Source organism: Balaenoptera borealis, assembly GCF_965194805.1.
Source record: "Balaenoptera borealis genome assembly, chromosome: 6".
NCBI lineage: Eukaryota > Metazoa > Chordata > Mammalia > Artiodactyla > Balaenopteridae > Balaenoptera > Balaenoptera borealis.
Window position 1 is genome coordinate 125,954,990 of NC_138863.1, and position 23,632 is coordinate 125,978,621.

Genomic DNA, 23,632 nt, shown 5'->3' on the forward strand with positions numbered 1-23,632 from the left:
AACAAAGTTGGAGAACTCATACTCTCAACTTCAAAACTTACTGTAAAGCTACAGTAATCAAAACAGAGTGGTACTGGCAAAAGAATAGACAAGTAGATCAATGGGACAGAATACAGAGGCCAGAAATAGACTTCCACAAATACAGTCAACTGATCTCTGGCAAAGGAGCAAAGGCAATTTAATTAAGAATAGTCTTTTCAACAAATGATTATGGAACAATTGGACATCCATGTTCAAAAAAACCCTGAAAACCAAAACCCAAAAAACTTTACACAGACCTTACAACTTTCAAAATAATTATCTCAAAATTGATAATTATAGCCTAAATGTAAAACACAAAACTATAAAACCACTATGACAAAACATAGGAGAAAACCTAGGTGACCTTGGGTTTGGTGATGAGTCTTTAGCTATTATCCAAAAGCACAATTCATGAAAGAAAAAACTGATGTTGTACCTTATTAAAATTAAAAACTGCTCTTCAAAAGGTATCATTTATTAAGTAAATGGCAACATAAGCTACAGACAGGGAGAAAATATTTGCAAAACACACATCTGAAAGAGGACTGGTATCAAAAATATATAAAGAACTCTTAAAACTCAATCAGAAAACAAACAAGCTAATTAAAATATGGGCAAAGATCTGAATACTTCATCAAAAATGATATAAAGATGGCAAATGAGCATTTGAAAAAATGCTCAACACCATATCGTTAGGGAACTGCAAATGAAAATAATGAGAAACCACTACACACCTGTTCGAATGGCTAAAATCTAAACACTGACAACACTAAATGTTGACGAGGATGTGAAGCAACAGGAACTCTCACTCATTGCTGGTGGGACTGTAAAATGGTACAGCTGCTTTGGAATATAGTTTGGAAGTTTCTTACAAAACTAAACATAGTTTTACCTTATGACTCAGCAATCACACTCCTAGGTTTTTACTCAACTGATTTAAACCTGAGATTCCACACGAGAAGCTGCATTCAAATGTTCACAGCAGCTTTACTCGTAATAGTCAAGAGATGGAAGCACCAAGATGCCCTTCAGTGGGGAAATGGGTAAACAGATTGTGGCATAGTCACACAGCAGTAAAAAGAAACAACTTAGGATACATTTAACAGATGGAAGAATCTCACATTATGTTGAGCAAAAGAGCCAGACACAAATAAGTATAGTGTGTGATTCCATTCACACGAAATTCAAGAACAGACAAAACTAATGGGTGTGGGTGGGAGGACACAGGTGTACTTGACTACAAAGGAGCTCCTTCTGAGGTTACAGTAATGTCATGTATCTTTATCTGGATGTTAGCCATGGTTGTGTATGTGTGTCAAAATGCACAAAACTGTAAATTTAAGATTTGGGTATTTTACTCTCTGTAATTACATCACAATAAAACTGATTATTTGGGAGGGAAAAGTCAAGATAGTGGTTATTTTAGGGAGAGGTAGAGCGCCGTGATTGGGATAGAGCGTTTTGTGGCTAGCAAAGTTCTATTTCTTACTCTGGGGGACCATTTCAAAGTTGTTCTTCTTTTAAGAACTTATAAAGCTATACATTTGTTTCATGTACTTTTCTTTACCTGTGCTGTATTTTACTATAAAAAAGTACAAAAACTTAACATCCTTTCAAAGGTGTCCATTTCATCACAGGTTGGGCTGGACTATATAACCTCTAAATAACTTCTAAACTCTAAAACTGTGTGATTCTATACTATTACTATGATAAAAATCAATGAAAATATTCTAGAGCATTTTCTATTTAATGATCTTTTGAAATACCTAAATATTTAAGAAAATAATATGAAAGATTTTCTAGACCAAGCAGATGGATTAAAACTTTTTCTCCAGAGACTTCCCTGGTGGTCCAGTGGCTAAGACTCCCCACTCCCAATGCAGGGGGCCTGGGTTCAATCCCTGGTCAGGGAACTAGATCCCACACGCCACAACTAAGAGTTTGCATGCCGCAACTAAAACATCCCACGTGCCACAACTAAGACACGACTCAGCCAAATAAATAAATAAATATTAAAAAAAAAATTTTTTTTCCCCCCAGATTTAATTTTCTACTGTAAAGAACAGAAACCACATCGACGTCCTACCTCAAATATATTTCTAATTCTTTCTCATCTTTAAGTATGTGAATGATAGTTTTCTGGACCAAGAGCCACTGGGTGTCTGGACTTCTCAGCACTATCTCCTGGTCATAAGTCCCTGGAAAGTACAACCAACATAAAATCACCAATTAAGGTGTGTACTGACATTTGTCCATACAAAGAACAGAAATGTACAAAGTAGCTGTGTCTGTAATAACCAGAACCTAACAACCTGAATGTCTTTCTACAGGTGAATGCAGAAACAACTTGTGGAAGGAATAGCCATATCCATACAATGGAGTGCTTGCTACTCAGCAATAAAAAGCAATCAACTATTGAAATAAGCCACATGAGCAAATCTCAGCATAAATTTCCATTATGCTGAGTAAAAGAAGCCAGACTCCCTCCCTCAAAAAAGAACATACTGTGTGATTTCGTTCAAATGAAATCCCAGAAAATGCAATCTAGAGTGACAGAAAGCAGATTAATCTTTGCCTGGAGATGGGGGGTGGTGAGGCAGGGAGGGGTGAGAGGCAGGAAATCACAAAGAGGCACAAGGAAAATTTTGGGACTGATATCTTCACTCTCTTGATCGTGGTGATGGTTTCATGGGCATATATGTATGTAAGATCTTATCAGACTATATACTTTAAGGTGCTTTGTTTTTAAATAATGCTGTACACACAGATAATTCATCTCCCCCTCCACCCTCTCCTATCTTCTGATCATATTGTCCTCATAAGGCGAGGGAAAACAGAAAACACCACCATTCTAACCTGCACTGACGGCAAAGCTTGTACTGACAATCTTCCTTTGACCAGGGTTATCGAAGTTTTGTTTAAACAGAGGTAACAATACTTTTAGAGAGAACAGGTCTGCAAAGCAGGATCCAAAGTACCTGGGTCCTGTCCTTCAGAGCCAGCACATCACGTATACCTGGGCAATGTGCACAGATGAGAAATGGAGGCAAGGAGCCCTGTGCTAGCACAGGCACTATACTGCACACAACACTAAACCGGCATCGTCTAGTACACAGTCAGTAATATCTTCAGGTCGAAACACTCTAGTGAAGCAGCCTTGACTGTTCCGAGGACCTCTTTAGCTTATGCTATGCAGGCCATGTGGCCTAACCGGGGGAAGGCTGAAAGCCTGCTTTGCTTCTCTCTTCCCCAATCCTACAACAGATGAGAGTTTACCATTCCAGTTCGAGGAAGGCTGTCCCAGGAGAGCCAAGGCCATCCCAGGAAGGCCGTCCCAGGAGGGCCGTCTCTGGTCCCAAAGACTGGATCAGACTCGGCATAGACTCCTGTCTCAGATCTGTGCAGGTCAAGGCAAAAAGCAAGGCTGGGCTACCTTCCCACTTGAGCTAGTTCACAGGAAGCAACCTTGTAAAGAAACTCCACTCTCCTGGAAGCTCTACCCCTATTACTGCAGCCTAATTGTCCTATAACATGACCAATTTCTATCTGCAGTGGGATACAATGTAGTCTTGTATTTAAGATAACCAAAAGCCAACAGGCTTCACCATCTGTGACATCTTCAAGACATGAGGGTAAGTGGAACTCTATGTGGAACAACAAAACTTTAACACAGTAGACTCAACAACGTGAGAGAAACTACAGTAGGGTAAACACTCGAGCGATGTGCAGTACAGCACTGATTAACTTTATAAAAAGATGTAAACTGCTTCTGTACAAAAACCTCTTTGAGTCCTTTATTAACGTTTGGAGATGTGTGGTACATACAATTAACAGCATCACACCAGCTACAGAAGTACAGATAATCAAGGATGTACTTCGGAACAAAGATCTTCGAGCAACTTACGGTGTTGCCTGCTCTGAACCTCCACAAAACCCAGCTCTGACACACGCAGGACAGACAATATAACAATTTCACTTTGAAATGGTTCTTTAAAAAAATCACAAGAATTGATAGTTCAAACCCTTTAAAGTGAGACGTGGCAGGTCTCTCGGTGCCATGGCACTGCTTTAGAAGGCCAGCGTGGGCATCTGAAGGTCAGAGTAAGGACCGACTGGGGTGAGGGGAAGAGGTTCGGTTTTCAGCGTAGAGAGAGAACAGATGGTCTGAGTGGGTACTTTCAGTCCAGACTCAGTATGGGTCCTGCAGGAATCCAGCAGATAAATACAGTTTATCAACTGGAAGGCCGAAAAACGCCAGCCAGTCACTTGTGTCACTGATTCCAACTGGGAGACACTGATGCATCAGGAATCATGTATGACACAGTAAGTGTAAGAGGGAGACGCCTGAAAGAAAGCCTGGAGTCCACTGTGTCAGATCAGCTCTGATCCTTCCGTGTCACTGGATGCTATGGGCCCCTCTGCTTTCGAGCGTTGAGTTAAGGAACGCTTTCTTAATTTCAATGTTCTGCTTTGAAAATAACCAAAGCCCTCCCCCACCCCCAACACCATTCTTCATAAATTCTGTTTCCAAAGTCCTGATTCGGGGTCTAGACTTTTTCCTTTCGCTTCAATTTTGACACCTTCTTGACAGTCCCATTCTTATTTAGAAGCTTCAGGACACGATCTTTGTGATCTAAAACCTTAAGCATGGAGTCTCTGGCCTCACTGATTTGATCCATCACAAGTTTACACCTCTGCATATTCCCCTGAAACAAAAGACATGACATCGTCAGTCAGTAATTTTTGAGACAATGTGGCTTTTAAAGAACTTCTCACCTTTGGATTGAGCCATTTTGAGGCTTTCACACAGAAAAAATGTTTTAGTGTTTCTTGATAATGCAAGCTGAAGTAAGTAATAGGTTTCTACTAAAGACATTAGTGGACGAGAGAGGGAAAGGGAGAATAAGGAGAGGGAAAGGGCTCCTTCAAACCTGTATTAGTTCATTTATTCGGTGTAAATCATCATCAGTTGCTGCTTTTTTCTTTGGGATGATCCCTTCCTGTAGGTTGGTGAGTCTTTCATAAACATCGTGTTCTAGATTTGTCTGCAACAAACAAGAGGGAGGGCGTCATGACCTCAGAGATACTTCTGTCAAACTCAGGCAAACAACCCACCCTGAATCACCTGTGTAAACTGGTATCAGATCTGTTTGGGTGATAAAATCATTTCTCCCAATGACTCAGATGCAGTAAAGAAAACTGATCAACAACAATTTGCCATAATTCAGAGTCCATCTTCCAGGATAACTTTTTTTTTTTAAATTTATTAATTTTATTTATTTATTTTTGGCTGCGTTGGGTCTTCATTGCTGCACATGGGCTTTCTCTAGTTGCAGCGAGCGGGTGCTACTCTTTGTTGGGTGTGCGGGCTCTAGGCGCGCAGGCTTCAGTAGTTGTGGCTCACTGGCTCTAGAGTGCAGGCTCAGTAGTTGTGGCGCACGGGCTTAGCTGCTCCGCGGCATGTGGGATCTTCCTGGACCAGGGCTCGAACCCGTGTCCCCTGCATTGGCAGGTGGATTCCCAACCACTGTGCCACCAGGGAAGCCCCCAGGATAACTTTATTTATTTATTTGTTTGTTTGGCCGCACCGCACAGCACGTAGGATCTTAGCTCCTCGACCAGGGTTCGATCCTGTGCCCCCTGCAGTGGAAGTGCAGAGTCTTAACCACTGGACTGCCAGGGAAGTCCAAGGATAACTTTTAAATTCTGCCAGGAATTCACAATTCCTCTGAAAAACAAGTCTATAAGTTTCAGAGAAATATGCTTTTATGCTACATAAAAAAACTAGCCATGGCACTACTTTAAAAACAATACTCATAAAAGACAATGTTCTTCAGATCACTGCTACTCCAAAGACGGAAAAACTCTGTGAGGTTATTATTTTGATCACTTCCTCTTTACCTTGTTGAAGGAAGGATTCCCACCTAGGGTTATGGAAAGGGTGGACACCTAACACGTGGGACAGATGAGATCAACAGCAGTTTACTAGTCAGTATACTCACAGCCCAGGGGAAGAGGACACCGCACACCACGCACGCCCACGTGGGGGCTGCACTCCATGACAAGCAGGGAACGGAGTGAAGGAGCAGGGGCAGTAGGAGGCAGGCACTGTAGTATCACGAGGGAGTGGTGCCCCCCTGGTGCTCCCGGGAGGAGGTCACTGGCTTATGTGAGTATCGCCAGCTGGCAGAGAACTGAAGCCCTCTTCAGGAAGAAGTGGGAACTGTGCCTGGTCCCCGCGATAAGGAGCAGTGAGGAGGAGGAGCTTACACAGTTAGGTCATCTGGTGCCCCCTCTTTTTCAGATGTCACGGCCACACGTAATACTGAACCTTAATTGTACATCTCACAAACTTAAGTTGTTCAGTACATTTCACTTATGGGGACCAAAACTAAGATATATTTAGATTACAATTACATCCACAGAATAGATAACAGTAATTATAATATCACACAGCACACATAAAAATTCTACCATGACCCACGTTAACTGGGAACGCTTTGGAATCACTCTAAAGAAAATGTTCTATGAACTCAGATGTCTCCACCATCCATCCTTCTTTTCAGCAGGACGTAACAACTGCTAGAGCGCCACCTACCAGCTGCAGCAACTGGGCAGCACAGAGGTGAACCTTCCAGCCTTGGGCACGACACGATACTCCTTTCTGATTAGCTATTTCCTGCAGCATAGCTTTCTTCTCCTCTGGAACCATAAAAAAAAAAGAAAAAAAAAGTATATTTCAATTTTTATAGAGCTAAAGTCATTTGTGTTCAAGCCGCTACTTTATTAAGAATTTTACTTAAATATCTTTAAGTCATTGAAAATACAAGTCACAACATGAATAAAAGCTCTGTGTGTCCACACCAGCAGAATTCTTTAAAGACTTACTCTGCTAATCTAGTGAGCTCAAAAGAGAGTAAGTTAGTACTCTAAACTCTTAAAGGAAGGAAATGGTCTTTAGTGGGTCGGAGCCTTGCTCATGTGTGATGCTGGCCAGCATGTGGAGAGTTCGGGCATGAAGCTTAGAAGCTCCGTGGTGTCATCTAGATCTTGGAGAAATCACAGGGCTCCAACTTGAGTCACATTTAAATGTAGGTAGAAAAGTCCAGTAACCAGCACTGTAGTAAAATAAATATGAATTGTATCATTTGGACTGGGGAAAAAAACTAGGATTGAGGGGCACCTGTCAAAGGTGAGTTTAGCTGTATCTGTGAAGTTTTAATATCACTGTTTAACTAGGACTTAAAATGTAATTACATAGTACATGGATAATTAAAAATACATTTTTTAATTAAAAAACTTACTTTATTATTTTAAAAATTAATCTTGAAAAAAACCCTACCTATATGTTTGTCAAAACCAATACAGTGTACAGTGCCAAGACCAAACCGTACCGTAAATGATGAACTTTGGGTGATACTTGTATGTCAGTGTAGGTTCAGCAGATGCAACAAATGCACCACTTCGTGGTGGTGTTGACGGTAGGGGAGGCTGTGCATGTTCGGGAGGGGCGGTGGGGGGGACATGGAAGATCTCTTTCGATATGGTTGTGAACCTAAAACTGACGAGCTTTACTTCTCAGAGCAATTAAAAAAAACCTGTCTACTAGGCAAGTATTAGCATGAATGGGATGAAAGAATTTTAACCTTTTTGAGAGAACTGTAGGTTCACATACAATTGTAAGAAATAATACAGGGAGATCCCGTGTACTTTTTTTTTTTTCATCTTTATTGGATTATAATTGCTTTACAATGTTGTGAATCCTGTGTACTCTTTATCCACTTTCCCTCAGTGGTAAGATCTTGCAAAACTACAGTCAATATCACAACCGTGACACTGACAGAGTCCACTGACCCTATTCAGATTTCACCAGTTTTAGATGGATGTGTATATTTCATTATGAACATTAAAAAAAACTTTTTAGTTTCACAGAAGTTGCAAAGATAGTCTAGAGATGTATCTGGTAAGGCACCTGTATATAAAACATAGGAAGAATTCTTACCACTCAATAATAAAAAGACAAACCAATTAAAAAGGGCAAAGGATCCAAAAAGACATTTCTTCCAAAAAGCATATACAAATGGCCAACATCACATGAAGATATTCAACATCATTAGGCATTAGGGAAATGTAAATCAAAACCACAGTGAAGTACCACTTCCCACCCATTAGGATGCTGTAATAAAAAAAAAGAGTAAGTGCTGGTGAGGATATGGAGAAATCAGAAGTATCATCATGCACTGCCAGTGGGAAAAATGTATTTGCTTTGGAAAACGGCCTGGGAGTTGCTAGAATGTTAACTATAGTTATCAAATAACCCAGAAGTTCTATTCCTAGGTATATGTCCAAGAGAAATGAAAACAGATGTTCGCACAAAAATGTAGACACATGGGGCTTCCCTGGTGCTGCAGTGGTTAAGAATCCACCTGCCAATGCAGGGGACGTGGGTTCGAGTCCTGGTCCCGGAAGATCCCACATGCTGCGGAGCAACTAAGCCCGTGAGCCACAACTACTGAGCCTGCACTCTAGAGCCAGTGAGCCACAACTACTGAGCCTGCACGCCTCGAGCCCGTGCTCCACAACAAGAGAAGCCACCACAATGAGAAGCCCGCGCATCGCAACGAAGAGTAGCCCTCGCTGGCCACAACTAGAGAAAGCCTGCGTGTGGCAATGAAGACCCCACGCAGCCAAAAATAAATAAATAAAATAAATTTATAAAAACAATGTAGACACAAATGATCACAGCACCATTATTCATAATAATCAAAAAGTGGAAACAACCCAAATGCCCATCAAGTGATGAATGGATAAATAAAATGTGGTATATATCCATAAAATAGAATATTATTCAGCAGGAAAATGGAATGAAGTACTGATACATGCTACATGGATGAACCTTGAAAACATTACACTAAGTGGAATAAGCCTGTCACAGAAGACTGTATAATATATGATTCCGTTCATAGGAAATGTCCAGCACTGGGAAATCTATAGAAATGGAAAGCAGATCAGAGGTTGCCTAGGGTTGGGGGTAGGGAGGAGTGAAGATGGCAGGATTGGGGATGATGGCTAAGGGTTGTCGAGTCTCTTATTGGGGTAATGAAAATGTTTTAAAACTAACCGTAGTGATGGACGTGCAACTGTGAACATACTAAAAATCACTGAATTGTACATTTTAATAGATGAATTGTATGCTACATGAATTATAGTTCAATAAAGCTATTACTGGGGGAAAAAAGATAGTAAAGAGAGGTCAGGTATTTCTCCTTCACCACTGTCTATATCTTAATAACTGTAGTACAGTATCGCACCCAGGAAACTGCCACTGATGTAAAGTGAGTATATGCCATTTTAGATTTATGTGACTGCCACCGCAATCGAGATTCAGAACTATTGCATCACCACAGAGATCTCTCCTGTGCCACACCTTTATGGTCACACCACCCCTGCCCCATGATTAACCCCAAAATCCACTAATTTGTTCTCTATCTCTATAATTTTGTCACTTAGAGATTGTTATATAGATAGAATCACATGATATGTCTTCTTTTTTTTCTTTTTGGTATGTGTCCTCCTAAAATTAGCTTTTTCCACTAAGCATAAGCACAATGCCCTTGAGATCCATCTAAGCTATTACATGATCAATAGTTCTTTCCTTTCCATTCCTGAGTAGTATTCAATGGCACTATAGTTTGTTTAACCGTTTAATGTCATTTGTGTTGTTTCCAGATTTTGGCTCTTCCCAAAAAGTTGCTATGAACACCTGTGTAGAGATTTTTGTGTGAACACAGGTTTTCATTTTTCTGGGATAAATGCCCAGGAGTGCAACTGTTGGGTCATATGGTAAGTGTATGTTTGGTTTTTATAAAACTGCTAAACTTTTTTTTTTCCAGAGTAGCTCAGCAATGTAGAAGAGACAACTGACTTGTGATATGACAGTGTTCTTCTAAGCTGCTTCCCCAGTGAAACTGGGGAAAAATTTTAAAAAACGCTTTAAACCTCTGGGAAAGGTCCTAAGGGCAAAGAGCAATGCAGAAACATCTACTCAAGCAAATCTACTAAAATGTGCAAAGAACAGGAAGTCTGTGGTATTTAACCCAAGACTGCTCCCTCTCTCCTCTCTCCAGCTCAGAGAGGCGGCGACTCCCTTCCAGACGGCTGCAGCCCACAACACGGAGCTCCCTCTCCTCCAGCTCCCAGGAAGACGGCTCTCCTCCCAGCAGGGGCAAGACAGTTCTCATCCTGCTCCCTGCTGCTGAAGCCAAGTCCCAGGCGAGTCTAACTGACATGGGGGCTCCCTTTTGCTCAACCCCACTTGTAGGATGGAGACTGCACCTTAGGCAAGGCGTGCTGAGAACACTGGGGCCCCAGGAGCCCTTCTCCTGGCTTGTTAAATGGTGGCGTCACATTAGGAGAGGCAAACCAAGTGGACAGACCCCAGGCTACTCACTCCTCTTCCCCTACACTGAGTGCTCACCTCCTAGAGCAAGGCGTTACTCAGAGAAAAGGCTGTCATTGTCCCACCCCCACCTCCAGAGCCCTAGGCTCAGAGCTTCTGCCTGGAGGGAGAAACAGGCCATAGCACAGGAAGCTTCTAATCTCTTCCCAAAGGAGGTGGCTCCATTTTCAACAGAGTGTGCAAGTTCAAATGCTGCCAAAAGCAGTGGAGAGTGTAGTGAAGGTGAGTAGGAGGAAACGTGCAGACCCAGTGAACGACGCAGCCTAGACTGTGGGCTGACCAGTTTTCAGGAGAGAACAAAGAGTAAGACAGCTGGCAGGAGCTCTCCTGGGGGAAGCACAAACACCAAACACTGACCTCAGAAGCCGTTCTGGCAAGGAGCTACAATACGGCTGGATTAGTTTGCAGAGGAATTTGTGTTTAAGGTCAAATTCCAGTACTGTGTTCTAGTAGATCAAGTGGCAAGCAAGTAGTGGGGTTTATCAGTTGGATGTGGTCAGGGAAACAGTGGGGGAGAACCCTACTAATGCCACTGTCTTCCCAGGTGACTTGGGCACCCAAAGCTGTGCCTCCCCAAGGAGTAACGTCAGAGGCTTAACACTTGGTGGTGTTGCTGGGGTGCAGGTGATTAGACTTCACGAAAAGAATCCAGCCAGTCACTAAACAGATAAACAAGCAAATAGCAAATAACTATAGTGGGTCTTGGAGGAGATGGGGAGATCAGTACCAAGAGTTGCTACAATATAGTATCTAAAATGTCCAGTTTCTAACAAAAATTATGAGGCATGCAAAGAAACAGGAAAATATGACCCATACACAGGGAAAAAGAAACAGGCACCAGAAACTGCTTGAGAGAGTGACCAGATGTCAGATTTATCAGAAGAAGATTTCAAAGTAGCCGTTATGAATAAATTCACAGAATGAAAAGAAAGCATGAGTAAAGAAGTAAAAGAAGGTATGATGATCATGTCACATTAAATAGAGAATATCTGTAGAGAGATAGAAATAATTTTTTAAGAAAAGAACCAAATGGAAATTCTGGAGTTAAAAAGTACAGTAAACAAAATGTTAAAAATCTACTAGAGGGGCTCAACAGTAGATCTGAATTGGTACAAAAGAGAATTAGTAAAGTTGAAGACAGACCAACAGCACTGAAGAACTGAAGCGAGAAAGAAATGAAGAAAAATGAACAGGGCCTCAAAGAAACATGAAACACCATTAAGAGCACCAAAATATGTATAAGGGAGTACCAAAAAGAAAAGAGAGAAAGGAGGAGAAATATTCAAAGAAAAAATGGCTGAAGACTTCTCACATTTACTGAAAACCAATAACCTATATATACAGGAAGCTCAAGGAACCCCAAGTATGATAAATGCAAAGATACAAAAAGACATATTATAGTGTTATAAAAATGTTGAAAGTCAAAGTTGAGAAAATCTTCAAAGGAGCAAGACAAAACATGATGCATCATTTACAAGATAACCCCAATAAAATCAGTAGCTGACTTCTCTAGAGAAACAATGGAGGCTAGAAAGTAGTGGGATAACATTCAAAATGCTCAAAGGAACATATGCGAGATCTAGTTCCTCTACATCCCCATTTGGCATTATCAGTATTTTTAATTTCAGTTATTTTGGCTGTGCTGCGTGGCTTGTGGGATCTTAGTTCCCTGACCAGGGATTGAACCCTGGTCCCCGGCAGTGAAAGCACCAAGCCCTAACCACTGGACTGCCAGGGAATTCCCTAATTTCAGTTATTTTGATAGGCAACTCAATTTAAGTTCCTCTAATGGCTAGGGATAAACGCTTTTTAAAAATAAAATTTTACTGCTTTCTGTTCCAGAATCCAGTCAAGATACCACAGTACATTTACTTGTCATGTCTCCTGAGACTCCTTTTGGCTTGATGGCTTCTCAGACTTCCCTTGTTTCTGATGACCTTGACAGTTTTCAAGAGTACTGGTTAACTATTTTGTAGGATGACCTTCTAGTTAGATTTGTCTGATGCTTTTGTTAGGATTAGACAGAGGTTATAGATTTTTGAGAGGAGACATAGAGAAGTACCATTGTCATCACTGATTCATCACTATTGAAACTGACTTTGATCACCTGGCTGAGGTGATGTTTGTCACATGTCTCCACTGTAAAGAGAGAGAGACACCCCCTTCCACCACACTGCACACTTTGGAACAAAGACTCTACATAGCCCACACTTAAGGACTAGGATTTATATTCCCTTGGACATCTTCTCAGGTGCTTGCCATCCATGTATCCTCTTTGGTGAAATGTCTCTTCATGCCTTTGTCCATTTTCTAACTGGATTACTGTTTTTATTTACTGTTAAGTACTGAGAGTTCCTAATATATATCCTAGACATGAGTCCTTTATTAGAGATGTAGTTTGCTAATATTCCCTCCCAGTCTATAGCGTGTCTTTTCATCCTCCTAATAGGGTCTTTCACAGATAAAAAAAGGTTTTATGAAGTCCAATTTATTGATTGTTTTTCTTTTAGAGATGGTGTTTTTGGTGTTATGTCTAAGAATTGTTCACCATGCCCTAGGTTTTGAAGACCTTCTCCTAGGTTTTTTTTCTAAAAGTTTTACAGTTTTACATTTAAATCTATTATCCGTTTTGAGTTAGTTTTTGCAGGAAGTGTGAGGATTAGGTTGAGGCCCCCCCACCCCAACCTAACATACGGATGTCCAGCATTGTTAAAGAGACTCTCCTTCCTCCATTGAATTCCTTTTGCATTTTGGTCAAAAATCAGTTGAGCATATCTGTGTGAGTCTATTTCTGCATTTTTTATTCCATTCCGTCATCAACACGTCTATCCTTCTGCAAACACCATGCTGTTTTGAGTACTGAAGCTAAAGAAGATTTGTAAGATTTCTCTTGTTTTTCAAGATTATTTTACCTATTCTAGTCCCTGTGCCTTTCCACATAATGTTTAGAACAAGTTACTAAGTTTACAAAAACCTCTGTGATTTTGGTAGAAATTGTAGTAAATGTATCGGTCAATCTAGGGAGAACTGACATCTCTGAGTTTTTCTAATCATGAATGCTGTATGTCTCTTCATTTATTTAGATCTTCTTTCATTTCTTTCATCAGCATTTTTCAGTTTTCAGCAAACACGTCCTGTACATGTTTTGCTAGATTTGTACCCGAGTATATCACTTTGGGGGGAATAATTGTAAATGGCATTATGCTTTTAATGTTTCCACAACATTCCAGGTATCTAAAATTATAATTGATTTTTTTCATGTTGATATTGTAGCCTGTGACCTTGCTGAACTTATTTACTAGTTTCAGGGGTTTTTGGTAGAATCCTTGAGATTTTCTATGTAGACAATGATGTCATTTGCAAATAGAGAGTTTTATTTATTCCCTTCCAACCGGTATAGCCTTCTATCTCTTTTTCTTACTTTACAATGTGGCTAGAACTTCCAGTTCTATCCTAAGTAAGAGTGGTGAGACAAGACAGTCTTATCCTTTTGCTAATCTCATGTAGAAAGCGTTCAGTCTTTACCATTAAGTATAATGTTAGCTCTAGTTTTTTTGTAGACTTTTTATCAAGTTGAGGAAGTCTTCCTCCTTCTCTGTTTTTGAGTTTTTATCATGAAAACGTTTTGAATTTTGTCAAATTTTCTGCATCAATTGATATGATCATGTAATTTTTCTTTAGCTTCTGTTGTGGGTTGAATTGTCCCTCCAAAAGATGTTTAAGTTCTAACCCTTGGTACTTGTGAACGTGATCTTATTTGGAAGAGGGTCTTTGCAGATGTAATCAAGTTAAGAAGTCATACTGAATTAGGGTGGGCCCTAAATCCAAAGAGTCAAGAAACACAGGGAGGAATGCTCTGCTGGAGATGGGGGCAGAAATCGGAGTAATGCAGTAGCAGGCCGAAGAATAACTAGGGTTTCTGGCAACCACCAGAAGGTAAAAAGAGGCAAGGAAGGATTCTCTTCTACAGCCTTCAGAGAGGGCATGATCTGGCATATACCTTGATTTTGAACTTCTGGCCTCCAGAACTATGAGAGAATATATTTGTTATTTTAGGCCATCCACCTTGTAGTACTTTGTTATGGCAGCCCTAGGAAATTAATATAGCCTGTTAAAAACAGTGAATTACAAAACAGTGAACTACACTGATTTTCAAATGCTGAACTAACCTTGCATAGCTGTAACAAATCCTACTTGATCAAGGTGTAAAATTCTACTTAGATATTGCTGGATTCAATTTGCTAACATTTTGTTAAGGATTTTTATATCTACATTCATTAAGGAATATTGATATGTAGTTTTCTATAGTTGTACTCTCTCTGTCTTGTTTTTGTATCAGGAAAATATTGGCTTCATAAAATGAAGTGTTCCCTCCTATATTTGAAAGAGATTGTGGGAAACTGGTGTTGATTCTTCTTTAAACATTTGGTAGAATTTCCCAGTAAAAGTATCTGAGCCTACAGATTCCTGTTTGGAAGCTTTTAAATTATGGATTCAACTTATTTAATGGTTATAAGACTATTCAGATTGCCTGTTTCTGATTGAGTTTTGGTAGTATGTAGCTTTTAAGGAATTGGTCTACTTCATCTAAGCAGTTGACTTTATGAGCATAAAGTTGTTTGTAGTATTTCCTTATGCTTTTAATGGCTGCACAGTCTTAGTAATATCCTGTTTCCTTCTTTTTAAAAAATTTTTATTTCATATTGGAGTACAGTTGACTAACAATGTTGTGTTGGTTTCAGGAGCACAGGAAAGTGATTCAGTTATACATATACATGTATCTATTCTTTTTCAAACTCTTTTCCCATTTAGGTTATTACAGAATACTGAGCAGACTTGCCCGTGCTATACAGTAGGTACTTGTTGGTTATCTATTCTAAATACAGCAGTGTGTACATATCAATTCCAAACTCCCAATCTATCCCTTCCCCCCACTCTTCCCTCCTGGTAACAATAAGTTCGTTCTCTAAGTCTGTGAGTCTGTTTCTGTTTTGTAAAGAAGTTCATTTGTATGTTTTTTCCCCCCACATATAAGCGATATCATATGATATTTGTCTTTTTCTGTATGATGTACTTTGCTTAGTATGATAATCTCCATCCATGTTGCTGCAAATGGCATTATTTCATTCTTTGTAATGGCTGGGTAATGTTCTATTGTATATATGTACCACACCTTCTTAATCCATTCCTCTGTTGATGGGCACTATGGTTAGTTCCATGTCTTGGCTATTGTAAATACTGCTACAATGAACATTGGGGTGCATGTATCCTTTCGAACCATGTTTTTCTCCAATATATGCCCAGGAGTGGGACTGCTGGATCATATGGTACCTCTATTTTCAGTTTTTTAAGGAACCTCCATGCTGTTCTCCATAGTGGCTGTACTAATTTACATTCCCACTAATAGTGTAGGAGGATTCCCTTTTCTCCACACCCTTTCCAGCATTTATTGTTTGTATATTTTTTGACAATGGCCATTCTGACTGGTGTGAGGTGGTATCTCATTGTAGTTTTGATTTTCATTTCTCTAATAATTAGTGAGGTTCAACATCTTTTCATGTGCCTCTTGACCATCTGTATGTCTTCTTTGGAGAAATGTCTATTTAGGTCTTCTGCCCATTTTTTGATTGGGTTGTTTGTTTTGATGACACTGAGCTGCATGAGCTGTTGGTAAATTTTGGAGACTAATTCCTTGTGAGCTGCATCATTTGCAAATATTTTCTCCCATTCTGTGGGTTGTCTTCTTGTTTTGTTTATGGTTTCCTTTGCTGTGCAAAGCTTTTGAGTTTAATCAGGTCCCATTTGTTTATTCTTGTTTTTATTTCCATTACTCTGGGAGACGGATCAAAAAAGATACTGCTGCAATTTATGTCAAAGAGTGTTCTGCCTATGTTTTCCTCTAAGAGTTTTATAATGTCTGTTCTTACATTTAGGTCTTTAATCCATTTTGAGTTTATTTTTGTGTATGGTGTTAAAGAATGTTCTAACTTCATTTTCTGACATGTAGTTGTCCAGTTTTCCAGCACCATTTATTGAAGAGACTGTCTCTCTTCCACTGTATTGTACTGTCTCTCCTCCATTGCCTCCTTTGTCATAGATTAATTGACCACAGGTGCATGGGTTTATTTCTGGGCTTTCTATCCTGTTCCATTGATGTGTATTTCTGTTTTTGTGCCAGTAACATACTGTAGTAATGACTATAGCTTTGTAGTATAGTCTGAAGTCAGGGAGCCTGATCCCTCCAGCTCCATTTTTCTTTCTCAAAATTGCTTTGGCCAATTCGGGGTCTTTTGTGTCTCCATACAAATTTTAAGACTGTAGATTGCCTTGGGTGGTATAGTCATTTTGAGAATACTGATTCTTCCAATCTAAGAACACAGTATATCTTTCCATGTGTTGGGTCATCTTTGATTTCTTTCATCAGCATCTTAAGAGTTTTTGGAGTACAGGTCTTTTGCATCCTTAGGTAGGTTTATTCCTAGGTATTTTATTCTTTATGATGTGATGGTAAATGGGATTGTTTCTTTAATTTCTCTTTCTGATCTTTTGTTGTTAGTGTATAGAAATGCAACAAATTTCTGTGTATTAATTTTGTATGCTGTAACTTTACTCAATTCACTGATGAGCTCTAGTAGTTTTCTGGTAGCATCTTTAGGATTTTCTATGTATAATAACATGTCATCTGCAAAAAGTGAGTTTTACTTCTTTTCCAATTTGGATGACTTTTTTTTTTTTCCTTCTCTGATTGCTGTGGTTAGGACTTCCAAAACTATGTTGAATAAAAGTAGCAAGAGTGGACATCCTTGTCTTGCTCCTGACCTTACAGGAAATGCTTTCAGCTTTTCACCATTCAGTATGATGTTAGCTGTAGGTTTGTCATATATGGTCTTTAGTATGTTGAGGTATGTTCCCTCTACGTCCACTTTCTGGAGAGTTTTTATCATAAATGGGTGTTGAATTTTGTCAAAATCCTTTTCTGCACCTATTGAGATGATCATATAAGTTTTATTCTTCAATTATTTGTTAATATGGTGTATCACATGGATTGATTTGCAGATACTGAAAAATCCTTGCATCCCGGGGATAAATCCCACTTGATCATGGTGTATGACCCTTTTTAATGTGTTACTGGATTCGGTTTGCTAGTATTTTGTTGAGGATTTTTGCGTCTATGTTCATCAGTGATATAGGCCTGTATGTAACTTTCTTTTTTTGTGGTATCTTTGTCTAGTTTTGGTATCAGGGTGATGGTGGCCTCATAGAATGAGTTTGGGAGTATTCCTTCCTCTGCAATTTTTTGAAACAGTTTCAGAAGGATAGGTGTTAGTTCTTCTCTAAATGTTTGATAGAATTCAACTGTGAAGCCATCTGGTCCTGGACTTTTGTTGTTGGGAGTTTTTAAATCACAGTTTCAATTTCATTACTTGTGATTGGTCTGTTCATATTTTCTATTTTTTCCTGGTTCAGTCTTGGAAGATTGTACCTTTCTAAGGATTTGTCTTTCTTCCAGGTTGTCCACTTTATTGGCATATAGTTGCATGTAGTAGTCTCTTATGATCCTTTGTATTTCTGTGGTGTCAGTTGTAACTTCTCCTTTATCATTTCTAATCTTACTGATTTGAGCTCTCTCCTTTTTTTTCTTGATGAGTCTGGCTAAAGGTTTATCAATTTTGTTTATCTTTTCAAAGAACCAGCTTTTAGTTTCACTCATCTTTGCTATTGTTTTCTTCATCTCTATTTCATTTATTTCTGCTCTGATCTTTATGAATTCTTCTAACTTTGGGTTTTGTTTGTTCTTCTTTCTCTAGTTGCTTTAGGTATAAGGTTAGATTGTTTATTTGAGATTTTTCTTGTTTCCTGAGCTAAGATTGTATTGCTATAAACTTCCCTCTTACAACTTTTTTTGCTGCATCCCATAGGTTTTGGATCATTGTGTTTTCGTTTTCATTTGTCTCTAGGTATTTTCTGATTGCCTCTTTGATTTCTCCAGTGACCCATTGGTTGTTTAGTAGCATATTGTTTAGCCGCCACGTGCTTGTGGTTTTTGCAGTTTTTTATTGTAGTTGATTTCTAATCTCATAGCGTTGTAGTTGGAAAAGATGCTTGATATGATTTCAGTTTCTTAAATTTACTGAGGATTGATTTGTGACCCAAGATGTAATCTATCCTGGAGAATGTTCCATGTGCACTTGAGAAGAATATGTATTCTGCTGCTTTTGTATGGAATGCTCTAAAAATATCAATTAAGTCCATCTGGTCTAATGTGTCATTTAAGGCCTGTATTTTCTTACTGATTTTCTGTCTGGATGATCTGTTCATTTTTGAAATCAGGGTGTTAAAGTCCTATGTTACTGTCAATTTCTCCGTTTACAGCTGTTAATATTCGCCTTATATATTGAGGTGCTCCTATGTTGAGTGAATATCTATTTACAACTATTATATCTTCTTAGATTGATCCCTTGATCATTATGTAGTGTCCTTCTTTGTCTCTTGTAATAGTCTTTATTTTAAAGTCTATTTTGTCTGTCATGAGTATTGCTACTCCAGCTTTCTTCTGATCTCCATTTGCATGGAATACCTTTTCCCATCTCTTCACTTTAATTCTGTACGTGTCTCTAGATCTGAAGTGGGTCTCTTGTAGACAGCATATATACAGGTCTTGTTTTTGTATCCATTCAGCCAGTCTATGTCTTTTGGTTAGAGTATTTAATCTGTTTACATTTAAGGTAATTATCGATATGTGTGTTCTTACTGCCATTTTGTTAACTGTTTTGGATTTGTTATTGCAGGTGGTTTTTCTTCCCTTCCTCTTTGTTCTCTTCCCTTGTGATTTGATGTTGTGTTTGGATTCCTTTTTTGTGTATCTATTGTAGATTTGCAGTTTGCGGTTACCATGAAGTTTTGATATAGCAGTCTATATATAAATAAGATTGTTTTAAGTTGCTGGTCTTTTAATTTCAAATGCATTTCCAACATCCTGCATTTGTGCTCTCCTCTTCTCACAATTTTGCTGGTTTTGATATCATATTGTGTGCAGATGATTTCCTACCTTTACTGCATGTTTGCCTTTACTGGTGAGCTTTTCCAATTGTAATTTTCTTGTTTCTATAGTAGTTTTGGTCTCTTCTTTTTCACTTAGAGAAGTTCCTTTAGAACTTGTTGCAAAGCTGGTCTGGTGGTGCTGAATTTTCTTAGCTTCTGCTTGTCTGTAAAGCTTTTGATTTCTCTGTCGAATTTGAATGACAGCCTTGCTGGGTAGAGTAATCTTGGTTGTAGGTTCTTCCCTTTCCTCACTATAAATATATCTCACCACTCCCTTCTGGCCTGCAAAGTTTCTGCTAAGAAATCAGCTGATAACTTCATGGGAGTTCCTGTGTATGTTATTTATTGCTTTTCTGTTGTTGCTTTTAATATTTTTCTTTGCCTTTAATTTTTGTCAATGTGATTACTATGTCTCAGCGTGTTCCTCTTTGGGTTTATTCTGCCTGGGACACTCTGCGCTTCCTGGGCTTGGTTGACTGTTTCCTTTCCCATGTTAGAGAAGTTTTCAGCTATTATCTCTTCACATATTTTCTCAGGTTCTTTCTCTCTCCTCCTTCTGGGACCCCTATAATGCAAATGTTGGTGCATTTAATGTTGTCCTAGAGGTCTCTCAGACTGTCTTCATTTCTTCTCATTCTTTTTTCTTTATTCTGTTCCATGGCAGTGATTTATACCATTTTGTCTTCTAGGTCACTTATCCATTTTTCTGCCTCAGTTATTGTGCTATCGATTCCTTCTAGTGTAATTTTCATTTTAGTTATTGTGTTGTTCATCTCTGTTTGTTCTTTAGTTCTCCTGGGTCTTTGTTAAACATTTCTTGCATCTTCTCGATCTCTGCCTCCATTCTTTTTCCGAGGTCTTGGCTCACCTTCGTTATCATTATTTTGAATTCTTTTTCTGGTAGGTTGCCTATCTCTACTTCACTTAGTTGTTCTTCTGGGGTTTTTACCTTGTTCTTTCATCTGTGACATATTCCTCTGCTGTTTCATTTTGTCTAACTTTCTGTAATTGTGGTTTCAATTCCGCAGGCTGCAGGATTGTAGTTCTTGCTTCTGCTGTCTGCCCTCTGGTGGATGAGGCTAGATTAGGCTTGTGCAGGCTTCCTGATGTGAGGGACTGGTTCCTGCCCAGTGGTGGGTGGAGCTGGGTCTTGTTCCTCTGGTGGGTAGGGCCATGCTCAGGAAGACTTTAAGCTGCGTGTCTGCTGAGGGGTGGGGCTGTGTTCTGCCCTGTTGGTCATTTGGCCTGAGGTGTTCCAGCATGGAGCCTACAGGCTGTTGGGTAGGGCTAATGGTGGCCTCTGGGAGGGCTCACGCCAATGAGTACTCCCCAGAACTGCTGCTGCTGGTGTCATTGTCCCTGTAGTGAGCCATGGCCATCCCCCACCTCTGCAGGAGACCCTCCAATACTAGCAGGTAGGTCTGCCCGTCTCTTATGGGGTCACTGCTTTTTACCCCTGGGTCCTGGTGTGCATGGGACCTTGTGTGCACCCTCCAAGATTGGAGTTTCTGTTTCTCCCAGTCCTGTGGAATTTCTGCAATCAAACCCTGCTGGCTTTCAAAGCCAGATTCTCTGGGGGCTCCTCCTTCTGTTGTCAGACTGCCAGGCTGGGAAGCCTGATGTGGGGCTCAGAACTTTCACTCCTGTGGGAGAACATCTGTGGTATAACTGTTTTCCAGTTTGTGACTTGCCCACCTGGCGGGTATGGGATTTGGTTTTATAGCGATTGCGCCCCTCCTACCATCTCACTGTGGCTTCTTCGTCTTTGGATGTAGGCTACCTTTTTCGGTAGGTTCTAGTGCTTTTTTTTGTTGTTGATGGTTGTTCAGCAGTTAGTTGTGGTTTTGGTGTTTTTTTAAGAAGGGTTGAGCTCACATCCTTCTACTCTGCCATCTTGAGCTAAATAATCTCTGACACAGAATATCATGTGTCAAGCACTGTTTGTTGCCATGCTTGCATATGCAGTAAGCGTACGGTTGTTGTCTGCAGATGTTTGCAGTGCTGTCTCTCCTGTTTCCTTCTTCATATTCATGATTTACGTTCTCTCTCTTCTACCTTCTTCAGTCTTGCTAGAGATTTATTTTATTGATTTTTCTTTTAAAGAATTAGCTTTTTCATTTTATTTTCTGTTTTCAATTTCACTGATTTCTGCTATCTTCACTGTTTTCTTCCTTGTACCTGCTTTGAGTTTATGTTGTTCTTCTTTTTCTCGTTTTTTGATGTAGAAACTGAGATTGAGATATTTCCTCCTCTGTTTTGATATAAACATTTAGTGCTATAGATTTTCCTGTTGGCACTGCTTTAGTTGCCTTCCACATATTTTGGTATGTTGTTTTTATTTTCATTCAGTTTTAAGTATTTTTAGAAACTTCCCTTTAGACTTCCTCTTTGACCCATTATTTAGAAGTGTTTTGCTTAATCCATGGCTTGGAGGTTTTATCTGTCACTGGTTTCTAGTTTGATTCCATTATGGTCAATGAAGATACTTTATATTTTTCTGTATGACTTCAATTCTCCCTAATTCGTTGAGGTTTATGAACCTAAATATGGTCTGTCTTTGTATGTTCTGTGTACACTTGAGAGAGTATGTATTCTGCCGCAGTTCGAGTGTCCTACAATGTCTACTAGATGTTGGTTCGTGGTGTTCACTTCTTGTATATCCTTGCTGATTTTCTATCAAGTACTTCTATCAACTACTGAGAAGAGGGTGTTGAAGTTCTAACTATGACTGCACATTTGCCTACTACTCCTTTCAGCTGTTTTTGCTTCATATATTCTGAAGCTCTCGATTTTTGTTGCCTATATATTTTTAATCAGTATGTAATGCCTTTTTTCATTTCTAGTAATTTCCTTTCCTCTGAAGTTTACTTTTATTTGATATTACTATAACTACTCTTGTTTTTTGATTAGTTTTTGCATTGTACATATTTTCCCACCCTTTTACTGTCACTCTACTGACTCACTGTATCTGAAGTTTCTTACAGACATAATATAGTTGGATCTTTTTTTTTAATCCTCTCTGCCCATCTGTGTTTTAATTGGTACTTTCAGACTATTTACATTTAAGGTAATTACTGATATGTAAGGCTAAGCCTGCCATGTTATTATTTGTTTTCTGTGCTTCTTATTCTCCTATTTCTCTTTTCTTTCCTCCCTGTGAATTACCTGTTTTTAGTACTCCATCTTTATTTCTTTGTATGAATATGACTTTAAAGCTTAGGCAAAACAGTTCAATTAAAGTTTAATAGTCAAGAGACTTGGCACAAGGTGATTAATATGTACATATCCAAACAGAAGATTTAGGAATCATCAGCATTTTCAGCTGTCAAATAATCTTTCTTGAGATAGATAGCTTTTGAAGAGTGAGTTCCAATAAGCAATAAAAATCTTTTATGGCTTAAAATGTTACCAGGGAAAACTGTAAATATTTTCCCGCTACAATATGGAATTCCTGTGGTGTGAAGAAATGTTTGGTGGCTCATATCCTGCTTCCACCAAAGGCCAACATTCTCTGATTTCTCTTTCGAAATCTCACCCTCTTTTCAATCCTCAGGGTGTACTTGTGAGGAAGAAAAACTGGGCAGTGCAGCCACCTCTGTACTTCCATTCAGATAGTGAACTGTCAGGACCTTCACTCCTGCTGATAGGCATTAGTCAGTACCATCCAACTCAGACTCATCTTGAGGCTTCAAGGAAGCTTCCAAGTAAAGTTTATTTGAGGGAATGGGAAATATGACCAATTCCCTGAAAACTTACACTTCTCTGTGCAATGATTATACTTGAGATTAATGACACGAAGTCTATCCATAGAAATATTTGCAGATATTTGCAAAGTACTATCAGACATTTTTATTATAAGTGGGTTTATGAGAATGTTATTCTCAAGTTCAAAACCACAAAAACATTCACTGAGTGCTTGCACTGGACCATTCCAAGAGCTTCACATATGTAGAACAAAAGGTCTTTTGGAAAATACACTTCCTGGGGCTTATCACACATGTATATCTGAGCATCCTGGAACTACTGTGGACCATGTCCAATAACAGTCTAGTATAGCTCTTCCTCAACTACTTTGAGGGCTGAAGAGGTCATCTGTGACCACCTGGGGAG

The 23,632-nt window shown here is 39.3% G+C and overlaps 1 protein-coding gene across 6 annotated transcripts in view; it reads right to left on the reverse strand.

The window, feature by feature from the left end:
• Nucleotides 1-3,788: 3,788 nt before the first annotated feature.
• SAP130 (Sin3A associated protein 130) overlaps nt 3,789-23,632 on the reverse strand; it is a 72,481-nt gene continuing 52,637 nt past the window's right edge. For all 6 annotated transcript variants that reach the window (XM_082396624.1, XM_082396626.1, XM_082396625.1 and 3 more), the window contains 3 exons: nt 6,620-6,723; nt 4,953-5,066; nt 3,789-4,727 (listed from right to left, as the gene is read on the reverse strand). In XM_082396624.1, coding sequence (XP_082252750.1) covers nt 4,569-4,727; nt 4,953-5,066; nt 6,620-6,723 — 377 coding nt within the window. In that variant the 3' untranslated portion in view covers nt 3,789-4,568. The remainder of the gene's footprint in view (nt 4,728-4,952; nt 5,067-6,619; nt 6,724-23,632) is intronic.